Here is a 27656-nt window from a genome sequence, read left to right as displayed (position 1 = left end):
ATCTAGATCCGGCGCCTAGATCGAAAGAGAAACCCCAAAAGCCAGCCATTGAAGACGAATCGAAAAGAAATGAAATAAAATCAAATGCGAGAGAACCCAAAAGACCAATCAGAACCAATCAGAATGTGACGTATGAGAACGGCCGGGTGTGATGGTCTGTGTCTCATTGATAGCTTCTGGGGCAGGGAGAACAGCAGCAACATCGGGATCACTCCCATCGTTCATGGATATCCGTTCCGATCAGGAAGATCAGGAAGATCCGCCCGCGCAGGACGACCAGCCCAGGGTCAGACCAGAGGAATAGCAATAACGGGCATGAACTATGAAGATTCTCGGCATCCACGTTGTGGTCCTGTTCTTCCGCCAAAATACCCACCCCGACCCAACGTTCTCCGGCTCCCGTTCTCCGCCCCTCGCTAACTATTTTCTTCGCGGCTTCTTCTCGGTCACTGGGCTCTTTTCCCCTTTCTTCCTTTCATCCTCCCAGCCCAACTCGCTCCTCTCGCACCCTCGCAACACCTCGCGGGCTCGTCCCTGGTCTTGCGTTTCGGCTCCCTTAAACCCACCTCGCCCTTCTTCGACGTGGCCCTTGACACGCAAAGGTGGGATGAACCAGCTCCAATCAACCCCCGTTAAACCCAATCTGCCCCTCCTTTTTTGTGCTTGAACCCGAACATCAACTGGCCTGTGTCCATTCGGTTCTACACGCGATACCCGATTGATGGTCCATCCTCCCTATCCTTTTGCCTGCGATTCTTTCGCGTAAATCCCATCTGACGTTTTCGTTTTCCTTTTTTTCTTTTTGATTCTGTTCTTTTCCCCCCCCTCTCTGTTTCGCTATTTTTTTTTTATTTCAGCGTTCTGCAAACCCCCCCCCCCCCCTTGTCTGCCGATTGCCCCTCTTGCAGTGTGGACCCCCAAGGGCCTCAGGAGCTGGGCTTGCCCTCTCAGCCCCGCCGTGACGCTTGCAGGCCTTTGCGCAGGATTCGACGCCGGAGTATATGCCGACAGGCTAGCTTCGAGCCTCCACTCTGCCACCACCCCTCTACTATCCCACTATCCCACTAGCCCACTAGCCCACTAGCCCACTATCCCTTCCCCTTCTTCTGATCTCTCGGTCTTCTTCCATCCTCGAATTCTTTGCTCTTCCCCCTCGGTCTGTTTCCTCAAACTCTGCCCTCTCGGCTGGCTGCATCCCACAGTAAGCTGCTTGCTATTTACACTCGCCTGCTTTTCCCTGCTCCCCCAAACTAGCGAACAACAACCACTTGACAACACTTTCCCATTCCCCATTCCCCTATCTAAGCCCTCTGAAAGCGCTCTCAGTGACTCTCGATGATGGGGCCTGACACCACGTTCCCATCCACCTATTCTCTGTCAGTTTCAGTCGTGGGCGTGATGGACCTGCATGGGAACGGGACCCTTGACAGCCACCCTGGATCGTGATGGTTCCTGATAGTTCCTGGCGGTCCAGACGCCTGGGCTCACGCGTGATCGATGTATACATGCGCGGGATCATCTGCCTGTCTTTCCATCAAGCACCGTCGAGCACCGCCGTACGACCTGATCTGGCCATAGACTCAGTGGACTCCTGGCCCTTGACCGGATGTTCTCCCCCATGTCTATGTTTTTTTTTTCTGTTTTTCTTTTTTTACTTCATGAACTGGATTTGTAACAGACCGGCATATGAATCTGTCCCCCGCCATGGGATTATAGGCCACCATCCGACCCTTGGCGTCTCGTGAGAGATGACCGAGCATTCCATGGCGGCGGGGGAGGCTTCATCACAGCTGATCTGATTCCCAATAAAACAGCCTGCAACCCCCCCCCCCCCCCCCCATCCTCATCCCCCCAAACGTGACATCGACCCCGCGTTGTGAGCGAACCTCTTGACTAACCCGTCTGTGCCGCAGGTCCCAGTGAGGAAACGATCTGAATCTTCCAGATCACACGTTCGGACTTGAAATCTCAACAGTTGCCGCCCTGTGCAGTGGACTCGGTTGACTCAACGCCTCTCCTGCATCTACTCTGGGGGGCTCTTCTCTCGTGTCTTCTCTTTCTATCTCTCCCTCCCTCCTTCCTTCCTTCCCTCTCTTCTCTTCCTCTTCTCCTCCACCCATCTAATAAAATGGCCCCCACTGTCGCCAAAAAGGCGGAACCCGTACGTATCTCTCCTCGCTGGCAGTGTTCCATGGTGGCACACCCAACTGATCACTGTTTCTAGGCCAAGACCAGCCCCCCTAAGCTGTCCGATGTCGCAGACCTCATTGATGAGAGCACTTTTGAACAGATCTTGGAGATGGACGATGACGATGAGCGTGATTTCAGCAAGGGCATCGTTTACGGCTTCTTCGACCAGGCCAAGGGCACTTTCGAAAACATCGAAGCCGCGCTGTAAGTACCTCCCGTCTCCCCATTGTTGCGGGGCCTGCTTTACCATCTCAAATGAGTGGACCAGAACCGCAACAACACCAACAACCACAGAAGAGAGAGAGAGAGAGATATATATATATATATACAAACGAAAGTGGGAAATAACATGTCTAACCCCTTCCACCTGCAGTGATAGAAGGGACCTGAAGGATCTTTCTCAGCTCGGACACTTCCTGAAGGGTTCGTCAGCAACCCTAGGCCTCAACCACGTCCGGGATGGATGTGAAAAGATTCAGCACTTCGGCAACGGCCTGGATGAGAACGGCAGCGGCAAGTTGTCCAAGGAGACTTGTCTCGCGAACATTGCCAAGACCCTCAAGGACGTGAAGGTGGAGTACGCCAAGGTTGAGAAGTTCCTGTGCCGGTACTACGGCGAAGAACTTACCGAGGAGGAAGAGGAGCCGGTGGAAAAGGAGGAGACGAAGAAGGAGCCCGCGGATGAGGCCAAAGCCGACGTCAAAGAGGAGGAAAAGCCCAAAGCCGAGCCTAAGAAATAGGTGTCGCAGGGTGGCGTGCTTTCTTTTTCTTTTTAGCGACGGATGGAGCATTGCAAATGGCTTTACTTATTTTATTTTCTCTTTTTGTTTTTTATCATTTCCCCCTCCCCTTGTCATGTGTCATGTCTGGTTTCCTGGTTTCTTTGACGTACATACCAATTCCCCTCGCCGCGATCGGACTGCGCCGGACTGGGCACTGCAGTATACAGACAGATTGGATGGGATGGAATCTTCGTTTTATGTGTGCTTTTGCGTTTGCTCTGCCCTTCCTCCTGGAGGGGATTTCTTTGTTGTTCGGGGGCGATTGCCAGCGGGTGATTGATCGTGACAGTGCATGGTTTCCCCCTCTCCGTCGTAGGGGAACCGGGGACTGAAGAAGGCGAGGCTACAGAAGAAACGACAGAGTACCGAGATATGGGAATCCGAGCGCTCCTACGTGGCTATTTTTTGCTTGTCTGTTACTGTCAATGCTGCTGTTGCTCGGGGACGGAAGTCGAATCCAGCTCAGCCAGCCAGAGAACAGCCCAAGAATGAGAGAGGGTTGGAAGAGATTGGGGAGATTCAACTGCTTCCCCAGTTGTCCTATTTTCTTTTCTTTCCGTGGCATGATCCTCATGCTAGTCTCGTGTATTTCCTCAGATAACCCGACGGGGCGGGGCCATCAGCGCCCTCGGAAAGGGTCGTGGGACATGTCACCCTCTTTTCTCCCTTCCTTCACCCCTCAAGTAGCTGTGAGATATTGAAGTTCCCATATACCCTCAGGAAAAACGCCCGCGTAATCCGAGACTAACCTGCACTAGGCCTGGGGGCGATAGAGCTTGTAGCCAACCCTGCTTGCGCGGGCAATAGATTCCCCTCCCCTGAGACGGGCCCATGATCCACAGTTTCCCTTCCCCTCATGCATCTGCGCTGGCGATTGGCGCCCAGGAAAGCTTCCTTCAGCCACCTGCGCGAGCCGGGAAGTCGGTGAGCTTGAATCGACTTCCCTTGGTGGCCCCCGGGGTTGCCCGGAGGAAGGGACGCCACGCGACGATTTAAGCATGATCGGCCCCGTCGATCGTGGAGATCGATCGCGATCGAGAATACTGGTGAGACGCCATAGATACCTCCAATTGACAGCGTCCATCAATGGCCCCGGTTATATACTTCCAGATCCCAAGCCAAAAGAAAGAAAAAAAATTGCCTCCCGCAGATCGTACTGAAAGCATAGTTCACGACGGTGGATCGATTTCCGTTCATCCAGGTTTGCAGCTACCGGGGTCTGAGAGTTATTGAAGCAAAAGTCTCTTCGAAAGCTTGCAACTATCCAGTATACATGTAAACTATACACTATACATGAACACTCCAATCAATCATCGGCACATCGCCATTCCTGTTCTACTCTGTTTACAACTTGGTCCACAGCTTCGACAGTCCAATTATATACTTCCAGCAGCGCGCCACTCGATCGTTGATGAATTCGATTCTCATCATCCTATTGCACAATCCACTACTCGGCCCATCGTCCATCCTGCCATAATGTGCAATCTCCCTGTGATCATCAATCTGCCTCCTTCTACACCTCCTCTGTCCCCTCCGTCGTCTCCGTCACTCTCCACAAGACTCCTCCTGTCCAGTGGCCTTGCAAATTTCAAACCAGGCCACCCGCGATTCCTTTATCCCCGAGCTTCACCGAGGACTCCTGCAGCTTGGCCCGCGCCTGCATCCGCCGTCGCAGGGGGGACGGCCTAGCAGATATGAAAACGAGCCGCGGAAACCTGCATCTTTTGCGCTGGTCGTGGATGGAGACCGTGCGACGCGGCCGGATTGTACTGGTCGACGAGGCGAGGAAGGACGGAGAGAGAGAGAGGAGAAGTCCAACCGACTCACCACGCCGCGCTTTCCGGGCTCGAGTTTAACATATTGGGCTTGCCTTCGGAAGGCGGATATCATTTCTTTTTGTTTTGTTGTTTTTTTTGCCCCTGTTGAACTCCGCGAGCTACCAGACTCTGTACGAGGTGTCGCGAACATGGACCAACAGAGAAAGACCCCTGGATATAATTTGATATCGAGGTATTTGTCAAGCCAACAACCTCAATAACCTAGCGGCCCTGCCGCATCTCTGCAAGGATGGAGAGCAGAGTCCGCCTTTTCCCTCGCTCAACCCCCTTTTTCTCATCCGCGCGGGACAGAACGAAGCACAGGTTGCGGCAGCGCGCAGAATCAGAAACTACACTTAGATGACGTGCCATGGGCCTCAATTCGCCTCGTGCGTGGCCTAGGTCACATCCGCGTTAGCTCTGGAACCAGAAGAGAGGGGGGATGAGGAGTGTGTGTGTGGGTTATGTGTGGACGAGCGAAACAAGCCAGCCGAGCCCACGGGAAGAAAAACAAAACCAAGACGAACGAAACATAGCAGGCACACATCAAAAAAAAAGCCCCGACAGGATGAGGCGATCGCCTGCTCAGCCGGGGAGTAACCGAACGGGGAGGAGGGTGGTTTCTGCGTTACCCTGAGCGCACGGATTCGAAATGCGAAACTTCACGGCAAACCCCCTTTCGTGTTGCCCTCCGTCTGTCCCTGGTCGTCTTGCTCCGACTCTCTGTTTCTTGGAGAATGTCGTCCAGACCCGCTGCAGCCGAGGTCATCCCGTCTCGTCAGCCTTTTCGCCATATATGGTTCCCAGAACACATGGGGGGCCCCCTCTGTGTTTCAGAAGTCCGCCGTGGAATGGCGGGGATGCCCTTCTGTTGCACGGGAAATCTGGTCATTGATGACAGATACCTTGATAGACAGGGACATGTCCAGGGAGCTCGACCTGAGGAGGGCAAGGGGAGATCAGGGGGCGTCGAAGAGCTGGATTACCTCGAACTGGCCACCCACCCAGGTTTTTTGAACTGCGTATCACGAGCCAACGGCGAGTGTGCAGACAGTCTCGTACTTACTGGCTAGGGAGGAATCACCGGTGGATCTCTAGTGCTGGTCATGTCTTTTTCGGCCCTGGGGAGGCGAAATGTGTGGGTCGTGCGTGCAAACGGAGGGTTGGGAATCAAGCTAAGGATCGAGTCAAGCGTATGAGATATACTATCTCCATAAACGAGTGTTTTCTGTCTTGGGATTTCCTATGGCCTTGTCGATATTGTTTTGCCGCTCTCCCCGCAATCAAAGCATGCACGCTTGGACGGTGACGTACGGCTGTTACGGCGGGGATGAGGTTCCGATGCAGACGCACGCAGGCTGGCCGTTGTTCCTATAGTGATTGGAATGGATACTGGACTTGGTGCCGGGAGACGGCCTCATGCGTTGCACGGCAGGGCCAGCGAGTCCTTTGGCTCTCTTTTGTATTCTCTCTCTCTCTCGCATTTTCTTTCGTGTAGTGGCGGGCTGGTACAGATTCAATGTGCTCTCGAGGAAAATTAGGGGTCTTGAGGTGGGCTAGGAAGAAAAAGCGGGAGGTGACTGACCGCAAGATACCCATAGCAGAGTATCTCGACAATAGTAGACGCATCCAAATTCATTACCTGTATGCCGGTCATATCTCGCAGATCAACTTGGCTGGCAGTAGAAATTGCTATAGCCAACCTCCCACGAGCGTGGAAATGTGATTGGTCATGTTGATGGGATATCGTCAAACGAAAGTCTATAGTTTGTTGCGCGTAGGTGTCAGTATTGGAGTCTTGGCTATGCAAATGCAAACGTATCTCACTGATCTATCGAGTTATTACCGAGTCCAGACATACAAACTGATCTCCGCGTCTGCTTTCTACATGCAAGCATACATAAACCTCCACTCCATCTGTCTCGGGTAGCAGACTCGACCTCGGAAGCCCTCGAAATCTTCTTCCACTCTCGTTCACTCGTTCACTGCGCTCAGTCCTCGGCCCCAGCTTGCATCTCTCATGGTATCAAGTTGAGTCGCCTCAAACTCCAGAGTAGACCAATCTCGTTCATGGAAAAAGGGAAGTGTACAACTACGATCCTCTCTATCAGAAAGTTACTCCTCCATCCCGTTTGCTCACCCATTCAGGCCTGGGAACTCTTTCCTTTCCCTATAGGTCGCTCTACTCCCTCAGATTTTCTACCTTGCTTGCCTGGAGCAAAAGGCATCACGCATCTCATATAGTCAAATGCTGAAGTGCTCGAAATACATACAGAAAGGAAACAAATTCTTTTCTATTCTCTCAACACCGAGTCCGTCCTTGATGTAGCCTGGGGTTGGATGACGCCTGGTATGAATGAATGAAGGGGCACATTGTACCACCCAGGCACCGCTAAAGAGCAGCGAATCTTGCAGGCGCATCGACGTGCATACTCCAATTCTGAATAATTCGAATCCCTGAAACGCCAGCAGGCAAGTCTAACCCTGTGGCCCTCCCAGCGCTCAATATCCATAATCCGTATTTGAATTCCCCAATTTATTTTCGTCGCTGACCGGCTTAATAGTTTGATCCATTTTGTTTTTTTTTTTTCCATTTTTTTTATTTCTGTCCTCTTCCTTTCGTTGGTCCACCACCCCTCGGGAATACCCCCTCCCGTCTCCGTGTCTCGGTGTTCGATGCGCCCTTTGAACAACGATTCCGATACTCCTGCAGCATTGTCTCTTTTGTCTTGACTCCTAATCTTCGCGGTGCTCGTGTCCGCTTACCCACTTCGTCGATTGCGTTGGGTCTGGTTGATTTTTCGCCCGAGGTCGTTCGCCGGTCCTGTTTCGTCCCGCTGGAAGAGTCGATCTGATTGCATTTCGCATTCAGCTCCTTGGCATCGGCAGCGGCCTTGTGCAAGCTGTTGAGGAATGAGGGGGTTTGACTAGCAGTCGCCAGGGCAAATTGCCGTTGAAAGTCTTTCTCAACGGGGTCCGACAGGACCTTTGGACTTCAATATAAAAAGCCTCATTTATGTCCGTTGAAGAGTCCGGGAATATCTCTCCACTTCTCGAGGCGAGCATCGATTTGATTTACTTCATTAATCGCTGACTGAGGACGTTTTATACCCCTTTCGACACACATTTATATACATCTAGCGAGCACAACATCGCCGATCACCTTACACAGCCTTCTTCCTTCACAATTCGCCCCGAGCTTCTCCCCCACAAGGCTTACGCCAAGCACATCATGATACCTGTTGGTCCACGAGTCTCAAAGGAGGAATTCATGCAGGCGCTGGGACTGAACCCGCATGATCCACAGCATGAACAATATTACCGGGCCATGCGAGTAAGGGCCATTCTCCCCATCCATTGCATATGTCACGAGAACCCTAGCACAATTCACAAGTCCCCATTTGGACCAATCCTTCCAGGTATCGCGTCGAATTTTCTAATTCGCCTTTCAGGACGAAGCTATTATGGTCTATAACCGCATGAACCAAGACACCTCCCATCTGCTCGACAGCGTGCGCGCAGACCCCAACATGCGTCCTCCGTTCTTCTGGCACCATATCCGCCCGGATCACCAGCGTTGGGCAATCATGGAGATCTGGCAGAACTCAGGGCCGCTGACCCGCCCATTGTTTGATCGTGGCGGTACAAATGGGGAGTACGGGCCCAACTGGGTGGCTGGATGGTTGCTGTACAGCGTGTTTCGCTCGCGGGACGTGAGGAACAATCGCAATCGGCGAAAGGGTGAGAACACTGCGTCCACAGCCGAGGCTGGTAAGAGATACTGTGCAAATATATAGTTGCTTTTCTGGTGAAATCAGGCTGATGGGTGTCCTTCCCGGACTGTTAGATAAGATGGGCAAGCAGATAGACGAGACTGCATTGCCGAGGAAAGGATACTATGATCCCGTGCGGAATGGGACGCTCTAGGTTTGTGTTCGGGATGTGTGGTGGGATCCAAATAGCTTCTAATTCTTTTTCTCTATTGGATTTACTTCATGAAGCCCCGAAATATAAACCCAAGCACTTGCTGGGTATGACAGACAACCTGGGGGGGGGGGGGGGGGAAGATGTGGATGGAGATGTGTAATGCAAGTAATGCAACGGACGCAGGCGCTGTGAAACTTTGGTATCGAACAGAACAGACAAATTCACCAAATTGATATCCTTCGGGAATTCCTCTTTTAATCGTCCTCTTCGCTATCTTTATCCCCATTGCTTTTCTTCCTCTTCTCCCCCCGGTCAGACCGCAAGGCTTCTGTAACTCGCTCATCTTGTTCGTCTGCACGTTCGTCCCATTCTGCATCGTACTCGGCGGCGATAGATTTGATCTCCCGACGCAAAGTCTTTCCTTCGTCAATCAGAGTCTCCCACAGCTGCAGATCAATCTTATGTTGTTGATAGAGTTTCTTCTGACGCGCGCTAACAGTGAAGTCTAGTGCAGACTTGTATGAAATCTCTCGATTGTGGTATAAGAACCACAGATAACCACCCATTAGAGTGGACAAGCTGACCAGGTACGTCACCGGCTCCATCGTATCCCAGCCGAGGTCGGTCTCAAAGGTCAGCTTGTAGACCATGTACCACCAGACAGACAGGATGCCAAAACCACCGATTGCGACACGCTGCGCGCCCCGATGCGCCAGCTCGTCACATTCATGCTTAATCTCGGCGATGCTCTGGATACGCCGCGACAACTTTCGCAGTCGCATGCGCAAAAAGTATGTGCGCTCGTTGAACGACGGCACGGCGACTCGGATTTGGCCGAGTCCTACCGGGGCGCCTTCAATAGTGACGATAAACTCTCGCGCGCGAGCTGCATCACGGATGAAATCCCCAACCTCGGTTGCTTGGGACCATCGAACGAACCTCTCAGGTTCCCCTTCCAGCGGGTCAAGACTGGAGTCGGTCTTGCGAGGATAGCTGTATACTTCTACGTCCTCCTCTCTGGATCGCCGACGCCGCTCCACCGGCTTTCCGGTCTGGTTTGGGTTGGTATTGTTGTGGACTTCATCCATGTCGACGTCATCCTCGATCTTCTTTCGTGGCTTTATTGCGTTGTCTTCGTGCTGGAGAGCGATGAATGAAACGATGGGGGGACGCCTTTCCATTTTGCCCTCGATTGGTGGAAGCTCCGACTGGATCAGTCGTTCTAGGTACGACAGCGGTTGTTGAGGATGAACCAAAATTGCGATAGGCTCAATACCTAGGTATAGCGTCAGCCTGGTTACAGATGAGAAGAGGGGTGGCTAGTATGCATTTCAATACCTTTGTCGCGGCCTCCATTGCCAATTGTGGTCAGCGGTATTATTAGCTTGAATAATCGTGATGGTGTAGTGAGCATTTTTCCTGTGCTTTCACGTCAATTGCCATCCATATGACATCGAAGAGAATGCCTCTCACCCTTGGTCATATGCTCCGACCACTTCTCTGTCTGCGTTTTGGGCGGCGACTTCATATTCCCTTCCTCATCCAGTACCTGCCGCTGGGGCGGTGCATCTTTCTCATCCTCCTTGACTTCAAGCGTTTCTAGTATCTTCTCGGCCTTCTCATTGTCGCCGATTCGCTCGATGTAGTTCGCCTTTCGGAAGAAACGGGCCTGGTTCCGTCTCCGATTGACTTGGTCCCTTGTTGACCAAGCCGCTGTTCTGAAACCATTCGTTGGGAGGGTTCGTCGCGAGCTGAGAAATCTTTGTGGGCATCTGCCTTGGGCAATTGGGCTCGGTTTTCCAGGCAGCGAGGACGTGCCGACTGTCCGCCACCAGAACTGGCTTCTCGCCGTGGGCACGAGGGGAGTACAGCTTCGCGCCGCGGGAAGCATCATTTTGAGCTTTCTGTCTGTTTCCTGTCGATATGGTTGAAATGATCATCAAACTCGGTGGTGGAGGAGGGGGCGCATGGTTGGAAGGGACAACAAAGGGAAAGGTAGGACGCGATCAGCTCATGACGCAAAGGCGTTTCGAGGAGCGGTCGGGAAGGCCAAAGAGCGTAACTGGCCTCGATCAGCAAGCTGGCAGTGTCAATAAGCTTGGCAGACCCCAGGCCCATCGGTCATTGTAGAGTAGTGCACCTAATTCCGTTTCCCTGCTATGACCCAAGCTTAAATCACTGACGTCAGTGTGGCGCTTGATTGTGGCTGAGCTCCATTCTACTGAACTATTTGCTCGGCCAGTATACAGTGCATAGCAGATGTTTTTACTCCCTCTATAGCTCCGTTGACCTTACTACTCTTCCAGATTGCTGCAAATCCGATAGTCAACATGCTGATATGCGACACGCACATGCAAATGCTATGTCTCCCCTCTCACCGCCATTGCCACCACCACTACGAAGACGACCACGACGACGACGGTATAGCATAGTTGAATGAGCTACCTAGAGCTACCTGAGCATAATATATTCGAGCTGCATGGGATTTAAGGGGGCAATCTATGCACTCATAACCAACATCCCGATATAGCACTGCCAATGAATGCTTATACAATAAAGAAAGAAGCTGAATCGAGCAGAGTCGAGGGTTCATTAGGGCTAGCGCAGTTGCTTCACATTGAATCGCCTCCATGGTACCTGCCTGGTTGGCACAGTGTCAGTCATTCCTCGTACCTCAGGCTGCAAATTGAACATTCAATTTTTTACTTTTTACTTTTAAATTCGCTCTGGTGATACTGGAACGTATCCACACCAAGTTTCCCTCGCACCTCACTCCTCCCCGAGCAGTTCCTTTAGGTCACATCCTTAAAATGGCGAGCCAGATACAGTCTCAACCCGACACTGTATGCTCATCCCTCCAAAAGGTTCTCGATCCAGTCGTCTTTTTCCCATGGGGAGGTCTGGCACTGCGTTACCTAGGGATTCAAATCGATTTTGATGTAGGTGGCCGCCTCGATGCTTCGCTATTTTTACTGCTTCGGTTCCTTGATGCGTGAGGCATAAATCCTAACACCCCTTCATCAGACTCATATGATTGCCATCCGCGATGAGGACTACGATATCGCAAACCAGAAACTCAAAGCAGCCGGGTATGCCACGGCGACTCCCGATCGCAGACGCGTCTTCGACTTGATGAACGAGGATCCCACACCCGTCGAAGTGGTGCGGCGTTTCAACGCCGACAACGAGCGCATCGACCTACTCTCCACGATGTTCACCTACCCAGCCGAGGATCCGTCGATTGGAGCCAAGCTGGTTCTCATTCAGAATTCATTCGCCTGTCTGCCTCTGCATGGCTCCCCCTCCACTCCAACCCCCGCCAACCCGGGCCCCAGTGTCGATACAGAAAAGTACGACACACACGGCACCATCATCTACCCTCTGGAACAGGTCTTGCTGGAGAGCTTTGTGCGGGCCGCTATCGATGAGGAGTTCGAGATGGGAAACTCCACGTGGCTGGTGCTCCTGAAGACCTGGATCACAATCATGATTCGCCACCTTCCCGTGGACAAGACAATTCTCGATGACTGTGCCGATCACACGATACCGGATTGGTACAGGGGCCAGTTTGGCCGGATGTTTGATGCAAATGGAGGGGAGGGGTAAGTGATGTGATTAAACAGTGACTGCTGCATGTGGATTGTCAGTCCAGTGCCCTTTTGGGGAGGGGGAGAGGAGGGAGTCGGCCACTATGATGCTAGGAGAGTGTGAGCTTGTGTCAATAATTCACAGAACAATTTTCGTGCAACTGCCCTCACTCCAGATACTATATTATACATCTCACAGATATACGTATGTATAACCGGAAATGTGTCGAAAGTCGCCATACGTCAAAACCCCCTGCTCTGCTCAGTCTCCTATTGGAAATTCCGTGGAAAGACAAGTATACACCTCAGAGTTCGTACTCCATCAGGGATTTCCGACACTAGTTGATGTCGCCGCCTGAAGCAGGTCCAATCATGGTGCAGTGCCACTGCGGGCTATTGGAGATCTCAACCCTCTGATTGGCCCCCAACCCGGAGCTTGTACGCGAAGTATAGATCGGAGCGATGGAACAGAGACCATTTTCATGAATTCCTTAAGCAACTCACAGCTACTAGCAACAATCGCTGGCCTCCATTTCGATGCAAGTATGGCAATTCCATTTCCTCCTTCAGGTCGCCCCAAGCAGGATGTCGAGTGCTCCAGGTCCCCTCTATCCCTGTCTCCCCCCATTCAAGCCACGGTCTCTCACCCTGGCCCGCAAAGGGGAAAAGCGCAATCATCATCTTCATCATCATGAAGCATTAGCAATGCCATAGACCGGCCGCTTTCCCATCTATCAAAGCACATGCAAGAACGAAGCAAGCAAAAAGAGCGGAAAGGGAGGAGGAAGTCCGTAGTCAACCCCTCAGCGATTCCATATCCCCCATTCCTTCCCAAGAAACCATGCAAAATCCAACATTAGAGCCTCGTCATAAGCCATAACGTCGTTAAAGAAAGGAAACGACAAAAAAAAAAAAGAGGTTGCTTGAAGGTTTTTCTGCTTCATCACCCCTCTCGCCGCGAATACGCCAGTGCCCCTACTCCCATGACCTCACCCCCCTCCTCCCCATCCTCCAGCTGCACCCTCCGCTCTGGACTACTCCCGCCGCTCCATGACCCGCCGCTACTACTCACAGACGCGTCCGTGTCGTCATCGCGACTGGCCTTGCGCCCCGTGCCAATCGCCACGGGCATGCCCTGCACCACGCCGCCGTGATCATGACCCGCCGGGTACATCCCGTCGTTGACCGAGAAGTTGCGGCAGATCAAGTACGCACGCATTGCGGCGCTCTCGCGCGCCAGCACCGCCGACGCACACTCGCTATCTGTCTGATACTCGCGATTGTGCACGCGCACTACGCATGTGTACCCGGCTGGTGTGGCGTATGCTTCATAGGTAGGTTCTGGCCAGCGGCGACGCCGGCAAAGGCCTATTTTGGAAGGGAGGAGGAGGTCAGGCCGAGCTAGATAGAGAGAAGCCGGGGGAGGGTGGGAGGTGTGAGGGGGAGAGAAGTATAGCATATAGCCGTACTTTGAGGCTCTTTTTGCAATTGCGACCAATTGGACCAGTCACCGTGCGGCGAAATGCTGGGGGTGGTGATAATGGTTGGGGAGGGCATGGAGGGTGCTGCTGTTGTCTCGGACTTACTGGCCAGGTAGAGCATGTAGTACATCTTTCGGTGCGCGGGTAGGGAATTCTGGAACGGGCAACCGCGAGTCCAGTGGAAACACGCAGCGTCGGGCAAGGCGGGTTTGACCTAGAGCGATCGACTTTGGCGCGAAACAAGTGAGGCGGCTACCCCGACAGCATCGAATGGATTGGCTGATCCTGCGCAACGGGTAGCGGGTAGGGCTGAGGCTGAGGATGAAATGCAGCTCAGGAATGATGGCGGATGGCGATGCCCAACGGAGAGGGTCTTCGTCATACACCAGCAGGTGGGTTTGTTTGTGACGCTTTGCTGGCAAGCGCGAGGAGGGGAAGAAGTTGGGCGTGAACCGTGGGTTTTCTATGTCTGGACCTTGGGCGTTGCCGGACGCCAACAAAGCGACAACGCGGGTCGACCACCGGAAGAGAAACCCCACACTGAGAAAGAAAGAGAGAGGCGTGGGTTAAGGGCGAGAATCAAAAATCAGAACTGACCGAGAGGGGAAAGAGGGAGGTGAAGAGGAGGGCTGGAAAAGGGTTTGAAGAACGCATTGGAAGATGCCACGCCACGCAGAATATACTGCTAATATACTACTAATATACTATACAGAATACACTCCCGTACCACCGACAGCACCGTGTACCAGGCTCTGAGCTCGGCGATCGGAGGCAAAAAAAAAATTCAAATTAATTGAATTGGGAATAAAATACCATCAAGAGACTCAATTGCACCTCTAGAAACAGGTGGGGCATTGCATGGATCCATCCAGGTGAGTTGTCCAGCACTTGCGGATCAATGGGAGAGGCAATGGCCGAGGGATAGAGCATCGAGCGTAGTAGAAGTTGAGAGGGTGGCATAGAAAGATTGGTTGTATACGGGTTGAAAGCTATAGTGGTATAGATGTATAGGAAAGTGTATAGCCGAGTGCATCGTTGAGTGAAGATCAGAAGGGGGGGGGTGGCATATACAGCCCCAGTCCACGTCTGAGGAGGATGCAATGGAGACAGCGCACAACAATCATCGGAAAGGGTAAGAGGGCAGGTCACAGAGAAAAAGAAAAATAAAAATAAATAAAAAAAAACCCAGTGTCGCGGAAGGATCGGACACCGTCATCTCGGCCATTTGGTTGCTGCAGAATACCTGAAGAAGGAAAAGATAGGACACACCTCCACCGGCGACCAAGGCACAGAGCATCGGACAGTCCTCTCAACGAATCTAAATTCCAGTGTTTCTCAAGGCCGATACCCATAGGAGGAAACCATAGAGGGGGGGCAAAACTCTCGGGAAGCCCTGGGACATGGGTCCGGGTCCGGGTATCCGTGATGAGAGAGATGAGAAATGGGGCAAAGTGAAAAACTAGGTCGTATTCGAGATACAGAAGGAATCGGGACGGTCTCATACCTACCGACCATACTCGAAGCATACTCGAAGCCAGAGAACTAGAGAGTCAGACCAGCAGACACTACGCGACACTAAAGTCCGAGAAACTAGCTACGTAAGGACTAGAAGCTGGAAGCTAGAGAGTGATGGTAATCAAGAACCGAGAGGACTAGGTCGAATGTGGCTGGGACCTCGGGAAGTATACAACCCAGCTAGACTTAGCAGAAGTAGAGAGACAAGAGCGAACGGACGAGATCAGGGATGTCCGGGAACACAACGTCCAGGGTTGACGAGGCTCCTTAGAAACATTTTTCCCTCCAAAAATAAAAGTTCGCAATTGCTCGTAGGCGCTCGGTGTGGTTCTGCGTGTTTTCTGAAGGATTCCCCGTTTTGTGAATTTTTTTTTTTCCTTCATTTTCTGCTCCCTGCGAGGATTTTTTTTCGGCGGATTATTTTTAAGGTACTGATGCGCTGGCATGCTTTGCCACTAGAATCAAACCGAATGGAGAGACATACGTCCGGTGTCCTGGAGGAGGAAGAAGAGACTCGAAGAAGTCTTCCCCCGCCTGCAATTCGCCGATCGACAGTAGCCGACAACCCCCCCCCCCCCCTTCCCCCGGAGACTAAAGACACTGTAAGACCGCGAGAAACTGCACGGAGTACATCCACAACCGGGAGAGACCGCGAGGGGCTAAGAGAACATATGAAGGAGAGGGGCCTCTGCAGAAAGTCTTTCGCAGGATTTGGTGAACAATCGCCTGCAGAAACACATCTATTGGGGTTGGATCCCTTGGGATCCCTGGCCACGGTCTCGTTCATCGACGCCAATTTTGAGTTTTGCGCTGGTCCATCGTCTCATTTTCGGTTTGAGGGCCCCGCCGCGAGACGAGGAGGAGGGTGGGGGGGGGGGAGGCGGAGAGGAGACAAGACATTGAAATGGGCTAGTTTGCCGCCTGTGGGATCGCTCTCCTGGAGACGCGCTGCAGGAATCCACCGAAGAGCCGTGGTGATTGGCGCCAAGCGAGGGGAAGAGGGCGCTGGGGCCCGGCCATGTTGTGCAGACCGCGTCTGGGCGATGACACCTTCACCAGCGCAACAACAGAACAGCGGAACAGTTGGCGAAAGGCCCTAGAGGATGCTCGACCACGGGGATATTTGATGGATTTCTGGGTTGACGGGGAGGAGGATTGGAGCAGGGATATGCAGGCCAGGGTCACCCCTCTTTTGGCCCGGAATTGATTCGAGGCCGTTTCATGCCAAAGTTACTCGGCAGGCATTCGGATGCAGTGATGAGTTGGCAACTGCGGTGGGGAGGGCGTTGATTTATCTGCGCCCCGTGTTGCCGCGTCTTGACGACGTTTGCCGGATTGGGCCACCTGCAGCTCGACGTCGGGCTGTCCGCGCGAGATGAGCAAACATGCTGCTTCGTCATGGCGATGATGTTGATCGCAGTTCGGACAGGGTTGGGCCGGGTTGAGAGGTTGAGAGGTTGAGAAAGTCGAGAAGTGGAGTGGCCCGGTATCCGGGAGTCTCAGGGTCGCCGGTCTCGACCTTCGTCGAAGTGAGGTGCACAGAGCCGGGAATACTTCGCAGGGATGTCCCTGGACTGGGTCGAAGAAGAGGTTCAAGATGTCCATACGTCGGACTGGGTGGTGCCCAGGCACCGAGTGCACTTGTCCCACGGGAACTTGGCGCAGATGGTCGGACATAATGTCAACCGGAGTATACTTTGCTTGCATTGTACAGAGTGCACAGAGTGTACAGAAGTGTACAGGATACCTCCGCCGAGGTCTCCCCACAACCCAACTGACTACCATAATTACGATACATAGCCATCGAAGAGACACCAGACCAGAACATATCAGCTCTGAAGAATCACACCGATTCCAACCTAAACCCAACACAGCCTCGGAGTCCGAGGTTGCACTTGTTCGTGCCAGGTCTCGTCCAGCCACCCAGGCCGAGCTGATCCCTTGCGTCGTCGCACGCTCTTGAGATCGACTCGTCAGAGATTATGACCAAAATCACCCGCGTGGCTCCCACGGGATTTAGGGCAAAAGGGGTAAACTATGTCCGGGTTCCACTGGAACGCGAGAGAGAGAGAGAGAGGGGGCGAAAGGCCCCGAAGTAGTTGATAGCTCTGGACAAAACGTGGCAGAACCGGGCCACTTCCGTGTCCCGAGACTCGATTTTCCCCCTCCTCCCCCAAGATCTCCATTTCCTTGTTTTCTTTTTTTGGATGTGAATCTTGCATGTCAGAGTTGCTCCGAGCGGCTGCCGAGTACCTCGTACATTCTCTTGTTCGTAGTGTGCGACTCCATAATCCTATCGACCTTTTGGTCCTCACCCTTTCTGTTCGACCTCACGGGGACACCAGAAATCGCCGTGACATGATATTTTGGGCACCCTGTCTCAAATGACACTGCATCGCGGTCACGCCCCTCCCGGCCCACTAGCTCGCAAAGGGCCGGGCTTCGTACCAGAGCCGCATAGTCTCGGCGGACTGGTGGGGAATCACATAAATTGGGTGAAAGGCAGCCAACCGATCGCTCCTCTCGTACACGATATCCTTGGCCCGATTAGGCGTGGATTTCCACGAAAAGGCGGATGCGAAGGCCTCACTGGCAACCGCGCTAGAGTCCGTGCGATAGTGGTGATGTTGTGTTGCGCTTAAGCCCGCAAGCACGTAGCAGGTATGATAGGAATCCGGGTGCCTGGGTTTCGCGGTCAGCAACAGGCCACGGGGGAGGGGGAAGAGAGAAAAGATAGCGAGAGCGAGAGCGATGGGATCTCAGCTCAGAACGGACACTTACTTGCCAGGCTTGTCACGGAGGCCGCCATTGGCGTTTTGGCAACAGGCGAGAATGTAGCGGTCGAGGCCTTCGCGACTAAACAGATCACCCACCGTGGTCTGGGGAGCACCCGCCGACTGTGGCTTTCCATCCAAGGCAGATTGTAGCAGTGGCCAACACCCGCCGACCCAGTGACTATAGCAGCCATCGACCAATTTATTGGTGCGCCCCGAGAACCCGCCTTCGGGGGCGTACTGTCGAGCAGATAGCCATGACAGCAGCAGGGGTACATTCATGTGTCTTCAAACGGAGTCAGCGGAGACAGAAATTTTGTCAGATTGTGTGAGACATCCTACCGGGGAATCGTCTCTTCTGGCGGTCCCAAAATCGACAGACAAGCCAACGCACAGAAGGCATAGGCGCCGTGTGCCTCGACACCTGGGCTGCCAGATATGCCACCCTCAAAGGTTTGACCTGTTGGAGGTGGGAGAAGCTTGTCAGTGGAGAATTCAGATCATGATGGTAATGGAAGTCTCGGTCGTACATCTGGAAAGATATTCTGCCAGACCATCTGTGAGGGTCTGAAAGCCTGCCTGCCGGGCTTTTTCGGCATCAGGTGGCAGGGCGAGGGGCAGATCAAGCAATGAAATGATGGTCGCCGCGCAGTAAGCACCGCTGCAGATATCTCATAGTTAGCGACACTGGAAAGACCGTGCATGTTCGGGGACCTTCAAGGTTTCTTGCTTACCGGACATCCTCTTCTCCGTTTTCAGTCACGCTAAAACCTCCGTCTGCTTGCTTCAAGCGGCCCAACCATCGCCACCTAGTCTCCGTGATCGTAGCCCTCGTCAGATGCATGCACTAAGGGAAAACCTGTTCCTTCAGAGGGGTAACTCACATTGCGTGGCGATCAACCAATGCAAAGGCATCCTCACCCCCAATGAGTGCAAGCGACAGGACGGTTGCATAGCTTCCGGCAAGGTGCGATGTTTGGCCGTGTCCGCCACCGAAGCCTCCACTGGGATTCTGCATGGGACGCAGGGTGGTAATTACGCTGCAAGAATAGGCTTTAGCTTCCTTCGTTGCGCCATGCTTCTCATTTGTGATCCCTTAAAGAGCCGCCCAAGGTGCCCGAAATGTCCCCGACAACCCAGAAACCATCTTGGGGATAAGCAACTCAGGCCAAAATCCATGGAAAGAAAGATAGCACAAATTCAGACAGAAAGCAACTGTCAAGACGATGGCGGTGGTCGGCAACAACAAAGATTTCCAATCAATCCGGAACAATTTGCCAAAAAGAAGCAAAACAGATGTGATATTGAAATCATCTAGCAGTAGACGGCCATCGAGATAGCAAGGTCCAGACATGAAAAAGAAAGGAAAGGAAGGAAAGCAAACATCTAGAGAAGGCAGACTAAGAGAGAGACTCAACGTACCGTTCACGGAAGCGTGTTGGATCCTCGCCCAAAAGCGTTAATCCAGCTAGGGCCCAGTAGACCATCCATGGCCGGCTCGCATCCATGGCGACGAAGCCAGTGGGATAGTCTTCCAGGGAATCGTAGAGATAGGCGACATGATCGTCACGCTGGAGCGCAGGCACTCCGCATGCATTGAAAGCGCCTTTCTGGCTCGGATGAATGCCTTTCAGAAAAGCCAAACACTTGGCGAGGGTTGCGTCCTGCAGATCGGTGGTCTCCGTCACGAGCGGGTCGCGGATAGGTGGCGGTTGCGTGAACACGGCCGGGATCCCTGGCCGGGGTCGAGGCTCTTGGGGCTCTTGGGGCTCTTGAGTCGTCATCTTCTTTCCTTTTGCGGGCACAGAGGAGGTTGGTGAGGAAGTGGTCTTGCCTGAACGCTTCGTGGTTGACGAGGAGGATATTTTGGTGGGCGCGGTGTTGGTGCTGGCAGCTGGGAATCGAACTTTGCGCCGTCTCCCTGCGACGAGCGGCATGGACGGAGACTATATCGGGTAGCCTGCAATGGATCGGTTTTGGTTGCTGCAAATGTCCACCAAATGGCCACAAAGAACGGGAGATCTGGTTCAGTCCTGTTTGAATTGGCCGAATTGGCGGGTTTCCTTTCATCGAGACCGTCGCGGGACAAGGATTGACGTCTGCCCGTTACGATTGTTCTTCCCCGCCGACCCAACTTTTCCTCTCCAGCGACCACTCACTTCCCTCGCCCGCCTCGACTTTCCTCCACTCGCTTTGTTCCGACTTCCACCAATGGTTCCATCCAAATTACTTGAGTCACTGGCAGGCATTACAGGCATTGCAGATTTCAATGGCAACTGCTCCTGTCAGGGCTACGGTCTGTGGCCTCCTAGGAGAACAAAAGCAAAATAGAAGAACGACAAAAAGCAACCCACATCACAGGTGATTAGACCGTTCTCGTGGGTCGAGATGCATCATCATGCGATGACAGCGTGCAGAAGGGCTATTGAATCCTCCGCGCCTGCATGTCACAGCAGCAAGACACTCCACTATGCCCAAGACTCTCCCTCAGGACCACCAGTCATCTTCCAGGTCAGGTTGAGCCAACCCCTCCAGGGTCGAGTCCCGTCGAGTCCCGTCAATCCCCAGCCAAGCCTCTTGGTCAAGCAGCATCAACCCCAGGACCTGCGATGTGCAGCGATGTGACTCATCCATTCTATACTCCTACTGCTGCACACCACAGTGGCTAGTGACCCGTGCCTCGGGGTGCATGGTCATCAATCATCCACCTTTGCTGCCCTCATCGTGCAGAATGGCTGGTCTCTGTCCCTCCCTTACTGCTGGCTGCAGGTTGTATCTCTGAGCCTGCGAGCGCAATGAACGCAACAAGAACCCCCCAACCATCGTGGCCCGTCCAGGGTCCCGGTTCGCTCCCCCTTGTAATCGACCTATCGAGTTTGTTTGACGCGAGTACTCCCCGAAATGCAAAGGAAAACTGCTTCCCAGGTTCATGGACCAGGCTCCGATGCGATGCAAACGTGACCCGACCTTGTTCGAGCACCCGTTGCCAATAGTTTTGCCCGGTAGATCAGCGTCTCCGCCATATTGGCCCGACCTACCCCCAATCAAGGACGGTCCAAAATCCCTGCCCCTCACGAGTTGACTGCATGGTCCGCCCCCACTCCGTCCATGATCCCATGAGCCCATGCACCCATCAGGAATAGCGCGACTTTCGAGGGATACCCTGGGACGGTACGAAATCACGAGCAGCATGCGTTGCACTCTGCACGGTGATTGGGTCTGATTAGGAAGGACCTCGCTATCATGGCCTCTCACGATCGGGTGTCAGATCGTCCGGGAGCACGGTCCCTACTCCATCCAGCGAAGGACTCTTCCCAAATGTTGAGATTTGTTATTTCCACGCGAAACACGTATGTTTCCTTCTCATCGGTTTTTTTCCCTTTGCGCCCCTCCCCAAAATTTTTGGCCCATTGCCCAATTGCACACTTTGGCCCCGGCTCCCTCATCGTCTTTTGCCTGCTTTGGGTGCTCCACTGATCTTCCGTTCCGACAAGTCTTCCCGTCTCGCCCACGGAAATCGTACGGCTCTGTCCCACGGGTCCCCAATCTTTTGGGGACTGACACTGCACAACAATGGCCGCTACCTTGAATATCCTCCGTACAGATCTGTAAATGAACAGGAGAAGGGATCTTGCCTTGCTCACCCTCGTCATTTCCGCTCCGAATAAAAAAATTTAAGAATCTCATCCCGCCCCCAGACTTACTCTTCGACTGCCAGGCGTCCCGGTCCGCATTCCTCACGATGTTACTCCGATGGTGTAATCCGTGTATTAAACATTAAACAACTAAGACCAAGACGGGCGTCATCATGGTCGGAGCTCGGACGAGTCTGATTCGCCTGTTTCTAGTCTCCGAACGAGGCCCCTCTCACTATTGATCCCCAGTCCACTTTCTATAATCATGAGAAGGTCCCCGTATTCCGGAGTACATACCGCGAGGACCGAAGTAAATTCTGATGGTCATCAAATCGAGGGATCGATAGGATCTCAGGTGATCGGAATGGAATTAAATCGGGCCCTAGGTCCAGTCTTCTGTACACGATGGATGTTCCTAGAGTGAGAAGAAGGACTCCTCAACACCTGTGGTCGCAGATCATGGGACTTGGAGAATCGAGACTCTCCGAGGCTCCTCACTGAACCCCGACCTTGACTTGATCCTCCATGAACAACACAGCGACAGGGCAAGAACCCTCCCAAAAGAAAACCAAGCCTCTCCCCCACTTCACCCAAATTCTCAAGGAATCGCCAGGCCCGCGTGGAAATACGTGCCGGTACCATTGGCGCATCAGCCAGCCTCTCCACCCGGCCTCTCCACCACCACACGATAACTCCCTAGCGCCATCTGGTGCTCACCGCTGCTTTGTCCCCCCCACCGCCTCACTCGCTCGCTCTCTGGGCTGTGCGACTCTCTCTGAAGAAGGCCTTTTCATCCAGGCTGGCCCTTTCCCCCTTCTCTCCCTCACTGCCTCTCAACCACGTTGTTGGCATTCAAAAGAACGCCATGTCAAATGTCGATATATCAAGTGACGGCCTCATCGTCGATTACGATTCTCGAGGCTATCTTCAGCAACCATGGCCCGTAGCCATCGACCAGAACCCCCCGCGCTCCGAGGACGCCCATGATCTGACGCCGCTTCAAACCAGCGGTCACGCCCTCGAACAGTCGGTGGCCCAGGACTCCAGTCTTATGGTGGACTGGCACTTCCATCAACATCTGCAACAAGCCCCTCACCACAATCACCACCACCCCCATCACCATCACCATCACCACGCCCAACTATCTTTTTCGCCCGAGGACCCATCAACTGCGGCCCCTCAATTCACGGCGGCCAGTTATGGCATGGCCATTCAGTCTTCCCCGGTGGATCTGATGGCTACCGGACCCCAAGGCCAGATGAGTGCCGGGTTGCTTGATGGTTCTTATCACCTACCCCTCTCGGCACCCGTGGACCTGGTGCCCTTCACCTATCACGACTTCCAGGCGGATCTGATGGCGTTTCCCAACGGATTGGCCGATGTTTCATACGCTGCCCCCCGCACCAGGTGCTTGAGAGCAGTTCCCCGACGGACACCTATCTCGAAGTCCGTTCTCTCTCGAGTAGCGATAATGGCTGGAGCACGGTGGACCACCGTCGCTCCCTGGACTTTGGTTTCCCCGAGCAGGGCATTTTCGTCAACCCGACCCAAACTTTGCACGACCGCAGTCTTTCCGAGTCCTCTTATTCCACTTCCTACGGTAGTTTCGTGGATCTTGCCAACCCCATCAGTTCCCCCGGCTCAGAATCCCACATGGACCTCCCTTATAACAACCCTGGTGCTACGCTCAGCCTGGCTGGCACATCGCCCACCAGTACGTCCATGGTGCGCCATATTACGGATGACCACCAATCGTCTCCTGGGTCTGGCGCTGGCTCGCGCTCCCCATCTGCAGTCAGCCCGAGTGCAATGGTTCGCCCTATCCCCGTTCCGATCAAGAAGTCGACCTCGCCCAGCCGGTCATCTGGGTCTCACTCCTCTGCGTCTCCTCCAAGCCGGAAACCATCCAGGAAGAGCCCCATCGCGGCCAAGACGTCCGAGACCAAGGTCCGCAAGCAGTCGCAGAACGGTAAGCCCGAGACCGAGAAGCGGGTGGGCAAGCGAAAGGGCCCTCTGAAGCCCGATCAGCGGAAGCAGGCCAGCGAGATCCGGAAGCTTCGCGCTTGCTTGCGCTGCAAATTCCTCAAAAAGACCTGTGACAAAGGCGAGCCTTGCGCTGGTTGCCAGCCTTCGCATGCTCGGTTATGGCAAGTCCCGTGTACCCGTATCGACATCAAGGAAATCGGTTATTTCATGAAGGATTGGAAGGCAGACTATGAGCGTCATATCTCGATGGGCTTCTCCGTTGGTAACATCAAGGGCTTCTCGAGCGATGAGCGCACGCTCTTCATTACCCACGGCTACGGCCAAGTTCTGCCAATCAATGCTCGTGAAGTGTATGTCCGGGACGAGCAGTGTTTCACTATCGACTGGGTCGAGTCCATGCATCGCGAGCCGACGCAGTATGAGGTTGAGACCGCCAAACTCTCCGCAGGAATGGAGGGTATCTCACATGACAAGCTGTCGGATTACCTGGACCGCCATATCGACGGTAACGGCACTTTCGAGAAGTTCGTTGACGACTACTTTGAGGGTACTCCGTTCCTCACCCAAATGCTCAAGACAGCTTTCCGCTATTACTACCGCACCAAGCTGCCCGTTATTCGGAAGGCGCTCAAGCTGATCATCGCCTACAACTTGACCCTGCATGTCACCATGGTCGAGGGTGTCGGTGATGAGGACGCTTTCATGGGCCGAATTCAGGAGCCGGGCTCCAAGTTCCGCGGTAAGACAATGGCCCCAGTCATGATCAACTTCCAGATCAAGTGCGCCATGGCAAGCATGTGGCGTGAACTACAGAAGGATGTGCTGGAAGAGCTGTCGGCGCTGTACTCCAGCGTGTACAGCGGTGAAAAGTTGAAGAACTGGCCCACCATTTTCATCCTAGCTTCTATTCTTTTGGCTGTATGGGAGGAGATGCAATTCGACTCCCACTATCGGACACCGGACCAAGCTGCCGTCGAGAAGTTCTGTACCGACATGGAGACTACCCCGGTTGGCGTCATTGTTGGTTTGTTCCAGGCTATCTCGCAGAAGCTGCCTCCCTTCACTGAGTGGGACTCACAAAAGCACCACCATCTCCTCTACTCGAACACGGATGTCTGCAATACCATGACTGAGGTTCGCCAGCATGTCGAGCAACACGGTAAGTTCTCGCCGAGCCCTCCTTCACAGGGTCTAGTCCTAATTCGAATCTGATTTTGCTGATACTTGCTCTGCAGAGAGCTATCTCCGGAGCCGTACTGGCTCCAAGTTCAACAGCCAGGACTTCGACTGCCTGTCGAACAAATTTGTCTCCCGCCTTGTGATACGCGCCAACTAACGACAATCCGACGATGCGCATGCGCATGATTGACGATGAACGTCTTTTAAACGACCACTGTTTTGCCGACAGCGAGTTAAAATTCCATCAAGCGAATTCTTTTTTGCGTTCCGCCTGCCTTTGTTTTGAACACAGATGCTTTTGTGTTCCTCTATCTTGCCTCCCTTTGCCCTTTTCGCGCCAAGATGACCCGGATGAGAACAAGAAATTATGCAAGTTAGTCGTGACGATGCGCAAGCGCGTCCTCCCGCTCTTTTTTACGATGTTATTCTATCTACGTGACCTTCCCCCTTTCCTCCAATCGGCTCCTAGCGAGCCGATGGCCTCCTCTCTAGCCCGACATGTGTGTGGGTGTGTGTGCGATTTCCTTGTCTTATGCATTGTGGTCCCTGGGGACCGCGCTTTTCATTTCTGTGTCCTTGTCTCCTTGTCTTTTCTCTCTTTATCTTATCTTCCTGTCGAGTTGTGTTTTTTACTCCTTGCCTTTATGGCCACCTTTCTCGCATAGCTTTCTAGCGATGAACGAGGATACGAACGTTATGACTGTGTACGGCCGATTGCTGTTGTGCTGTTTTGGTGTTTTAAAGTTAATTTCTCTCCACCCGGGCAGCGAATCACCCGACTGTCCTTTTTTTTCCCCTTCTATTCGCGTTATTTTCCCAGACCCTTGCCGAGCTGGGGCTCCTCAAGGGGAACCAGGGCTTGGCGGTGTTGGGGAGGAATGCAATGGTAAAAGCATGGGGCCGCAGACGGCCCGATCTTGTTGCATTCTTTGCAGTGGATCCCCTCTCTCTCTTTCACTCCTCGCGTGTTTTGTTGATCCGGAGTGCCGAGGGAAAACGGCGTCCGACAAGGGTGGATCTGTCCCTCTTTGTGGCTTCAGGACTTTTGTCTATATCCTTGATGTTTACTTTTATTTTCTACCCTATTTAGCTCTGGCTTGCAATTGGACCAGTGTTGAAAGTTAACTGGCAAATCTGAATGTTTGTAGGGTCAAGGACTTCGTAGAAGCGATGGGGCCTATACCTATACAACCGCAGAGAGTTAACCATAGACAGGGGAAAGGGATGACAATAATTCGAAAACTTGGTTGACTGTTGACATCCTGTAACTGAGACTCGGACAATTCAAAACAAGGGGAATGATTCAGTGGACTTTCGACCACAATGGGATAGTATCGACAATCCCGAATATATAGATCACTACCTTCTGGGTTCCGGAATAACATAGGTCTTGGGTATATCGAGCATGTTTCTATGATACTTCCAAGGGGTATTGTCAAAATCCAGATCATACTTCCACGGTGGAGCTAATACCGCGATAAACTGTGTCTACTACTGGCTTGCTCATCCACGGTCCCCTGTTCGATAGTAGTGGTGATCGCGATGCCGCAACCGGCCTCACCTGACCCCGGCCCAGCCGCGTCACATGATTTTATTTCCTCGGCCATTGCGGCGCTAATCTGAAAGAGGACACCAGCTAGACCTTATTTGGCTACGAGCGCGTGGCGGCGCTGGTCTGGCGAGTACCCAGGCATGGGTACCTCCGAGCACGCCTCCCAAGGTCCCAATCCGACTCCGTCGATGGCGCTAACGGGCTCCATTCAGGTGATCCCGAGTCCCACCCCCTCTTTTCGCGATAAGCCCCTTCCCACGTCATCGCTCGCTCTCAGAGCAAGGTGAACATCAAGCCACGGGGCAAAGACCGCCTAGATAACCACCCGGGAAAGGGTTTTTTTTCTTCTCTAGAGTGAATTATTTGATAGACCTCATCAAAGTTTTCTTAGCGCAGGAACCCAGCCACCGAATGATAAACCGGGTTTCGCTGGTGGCGTCAACGACCTGTTCCTACTAGGCGTCCCAGGCATCCTTGACTCATCCGGCAAACGGCATTGCCCTGTCAGTCGCCTGCCTTACCAGTCTTTCTAGCAGTTTCGCGGGTTACGCCGTTTTCTGACTAAGGCCTTCGCCCCTTCCCCATCACATACTTAAACCTCACCCCCTCTTCCTCTTCCTCTCTCTCCCCCCAACCTTCTTTCACGCCTATCCGTGACCGCCCGTTCACATCCCCTTCTGTCCCCGGCTGTATCTATCTATCTACTACCCTCAAACTCTGTCACTTTCATCGCTGCATCACCCTCACCATGCAGATCTTCGTTAAGACTCGTGAGTATTCCCTGCACTCTTCGCTTCCCCTCACAGCAGCCCAGCAGCCCGGCTCCTCCAGCCCCCAGCCCCCGGCCCCCAAGTTTGAACCGCGTTCACTATCGCCACCCAGATCGTTCTCAACTGACCCATCTCTTTTAGTCACCGGCAAGACCATCACTCTTGAGGTCGAATCCAGCGACACCATCGACAATGTTAAGGCCAAGATTCAGGATAAGGAGGGCATTCCCCCGGACCAGCAGCGTCTGATCTTCGCTGGAAAGCAGCTCGAGGATGGCCGCACCCTCTCCGACTACAATATCCAGAAGGAGTCCACTCTTCATCTGGTTCTCCGTCTTCGTGGTGGCATGCAGATCTGTATGTTTTTCCGATCTCTCCCCCCTTGTTCCCCTAATCCCATCGTCCAAAGGGCCTGACTAACTGGTGCGCAGTTGTCAAGACTCTAACTGGCAAGACCATCA

At 53.3% G+C, this 27656-nt stretch overlaps 9 protein-coding genes across 9 annotated transcripts; 5 read left to right on the top strand and 4 right to left on the bottom strand.

The window, feature by feature from the left end:
• Positions 1–2128: 2128 nt before the first annotated feature.
• N7462_010482 (Hpt domain-containing protein) lies at positions 2129–2930 on the top strand (the record flags this gene model as incomplete). Its single annotated transcript, XM_057082196.1, has 3 exons — positions 2129–2161; positions 2225–2394; positions 2564–2930. The coding sequence occupies 3 exons, from the start codon at positions 2129–2131 to the stop codon at positions 2928–2930; spliced, it is 570 nt and encodes a 189-aa protein (XP_056929236.1).
• A 5091-nt stretch (positions 2931–8021) lies between these two features.
• Positions 8022–8716, top strand: N7462_010481 (uncharacterized protein; the record flags this gene model as incomplete). The annotated part of the gene is made up of 3 exons (XM_057082195.1): positions 8022–8123; positions 8242–8560; positions 8637–8716. 3 exons carry the CDS (start codon positions 8022–8024, stop codon positions 8714–8716), a joined length of 501 nt encoding a protein of 166 aa, XP_056929235.1.
• Positions 8717–8970: 254 nt separating this feature from the next.
• On the bottom strand, positions 8971–10610 carry N7462_010480 (uncharacterized protein; the record flags this gene model as incomplete). The annotated part of the gene is made up of 3 exons (XM_057082194.1): positions 8971–9992; positions 10055–10135; positions 10190–10610. 3 exons carry the CDS (start codon positions 10608–10610, stop codon positions 8971–8973), a joined length of 1524 nt encoding a protein of 507 aa, XP_056929234.1.
• A 916-nt stretch (positions 10611–11526) lies between these two features.
• On the top strand, positions 11527–12322 carry N7462_010479 (uncharacterized protein; the record flags this gene model as incomplete). The annotated part of the gene is made up of 2 exons (XM_057082193.1): positions 11527–11655; positions 11741–12322. The coding sequence occupies 2 exons, from the start codon at positions 11527–11529 to the stop codon at positions 12320–12322; spliced, it is 711 nt and encodes a 236-aa protein (XP_056929233.1).
• A 924-nt stretch (positions 12323–13246) lies between these two features.
• On the bottom strand, positions 13247–13914 carry N7462_010478 (uncharacterized protein; the record flags this gene model as incomplete). Its single annotated transcript, XM_057082192.1, has 2 exons — positions 13247–13671; positions 13773–13914. 2 exons carry the CDS (start codon positions 13912–13914, stop codon positions 13247–13249), a joined length of 567 nt encoding a protein of 188 aa, XP_056929232.1.
• Positions 13915–15769: 1855 nt separating this feature from the next.
• On the top strand, positions 15770–16399 carry N7462_010477 (uncharacterized protein; the record flags this gene model as incomplete). Its single annotated transcript, XM_057082191.1, has 1 exon — positions 15770–16399. One exon carries the CDS (start codon positions 15770–15772, stop codon positions 16397–16399), a length of 630 nt encoding a protein of 209 aa, XP_056929231.1.
• Positions 16400–16695: 296 nt separating this feature from the next.
• N7462_010476 (uncharacterized protein) lies at positions 16696–16976 on the bottom strand (the record flags this gene model as incomplete). Its single annotated transcript, XM_057082190.1, has 2 exons — positions 16696–16868; positions 16907–16976. The coding sequence occupies 2 exons, from the start codon at positions 16974–16976 to the stop codon at positions 16696–16698; spliced, it is 243 nt and encodes an 80-aa protein (XP_056929230.1).
• Positions 16977–17719: 743 nt separating this feature from the next.
• On the bottom strand, positions 17720–20010 carry N7462_010475 (CAAX farnesyltransferase subunit beta RAM1; the record flags this gene model as incomplete). The annotated part of the gene is made up of 7 exons (XM_057082189.1): positions 17720–17981; positions 18081–18359; positions 18416–18533; positions 18604–18734; positions 18808–18882; positions 18958–19113; positions 19496–20010. 7 exons carry the CDS (start codon positions 20008–20010, stop codon positions 17720–17722), a joined length of 1536 nt encoding a protein of 511 aa, XP_056929229.1.
• A 2563-nt stretch (positions 20011–22573) lies between these two features.
• N7462_010474 (uncharacterized protein) lies at positions 22574–25030 on the top strand (the record flags this gene model as incomplete). The annotated part of the gene is given in 3 exon segments (XM_057082188.1): positions 22574–23115; positions 23130–24828; positions 24932–25030. The coding sequence occupies 3 exon segments, from the start codon at positions 22574–22576 to the stop codon at positions 25028–25030; spliced, it is 2340 nt and encodes a 779-aa protein (XP_056929228.1).
• Positions 25031–27656: the final 2626 nt, after the last annotated feature.

This window comes from Penicillium macrosclerotiorum, assembly GCF_028827735.1.
Source record: "Penicillium macrosclerotiorum strain IBT 26536 chromosome Unknown utg000010l_segment0_segment0, whole genome shotgun sequence".
NCBI classification, from domain to species: domain Eukaryota; kingdom Fungi; phylum Ascomycota; class Eurotiomycetes; order Eurotiales; family Aspergillaceae; genus Penicillium; species Penicillium macrosclerotiorum.
This window is presented reverse-complemented; position numbering and strand designations above follow the sequence as displayed.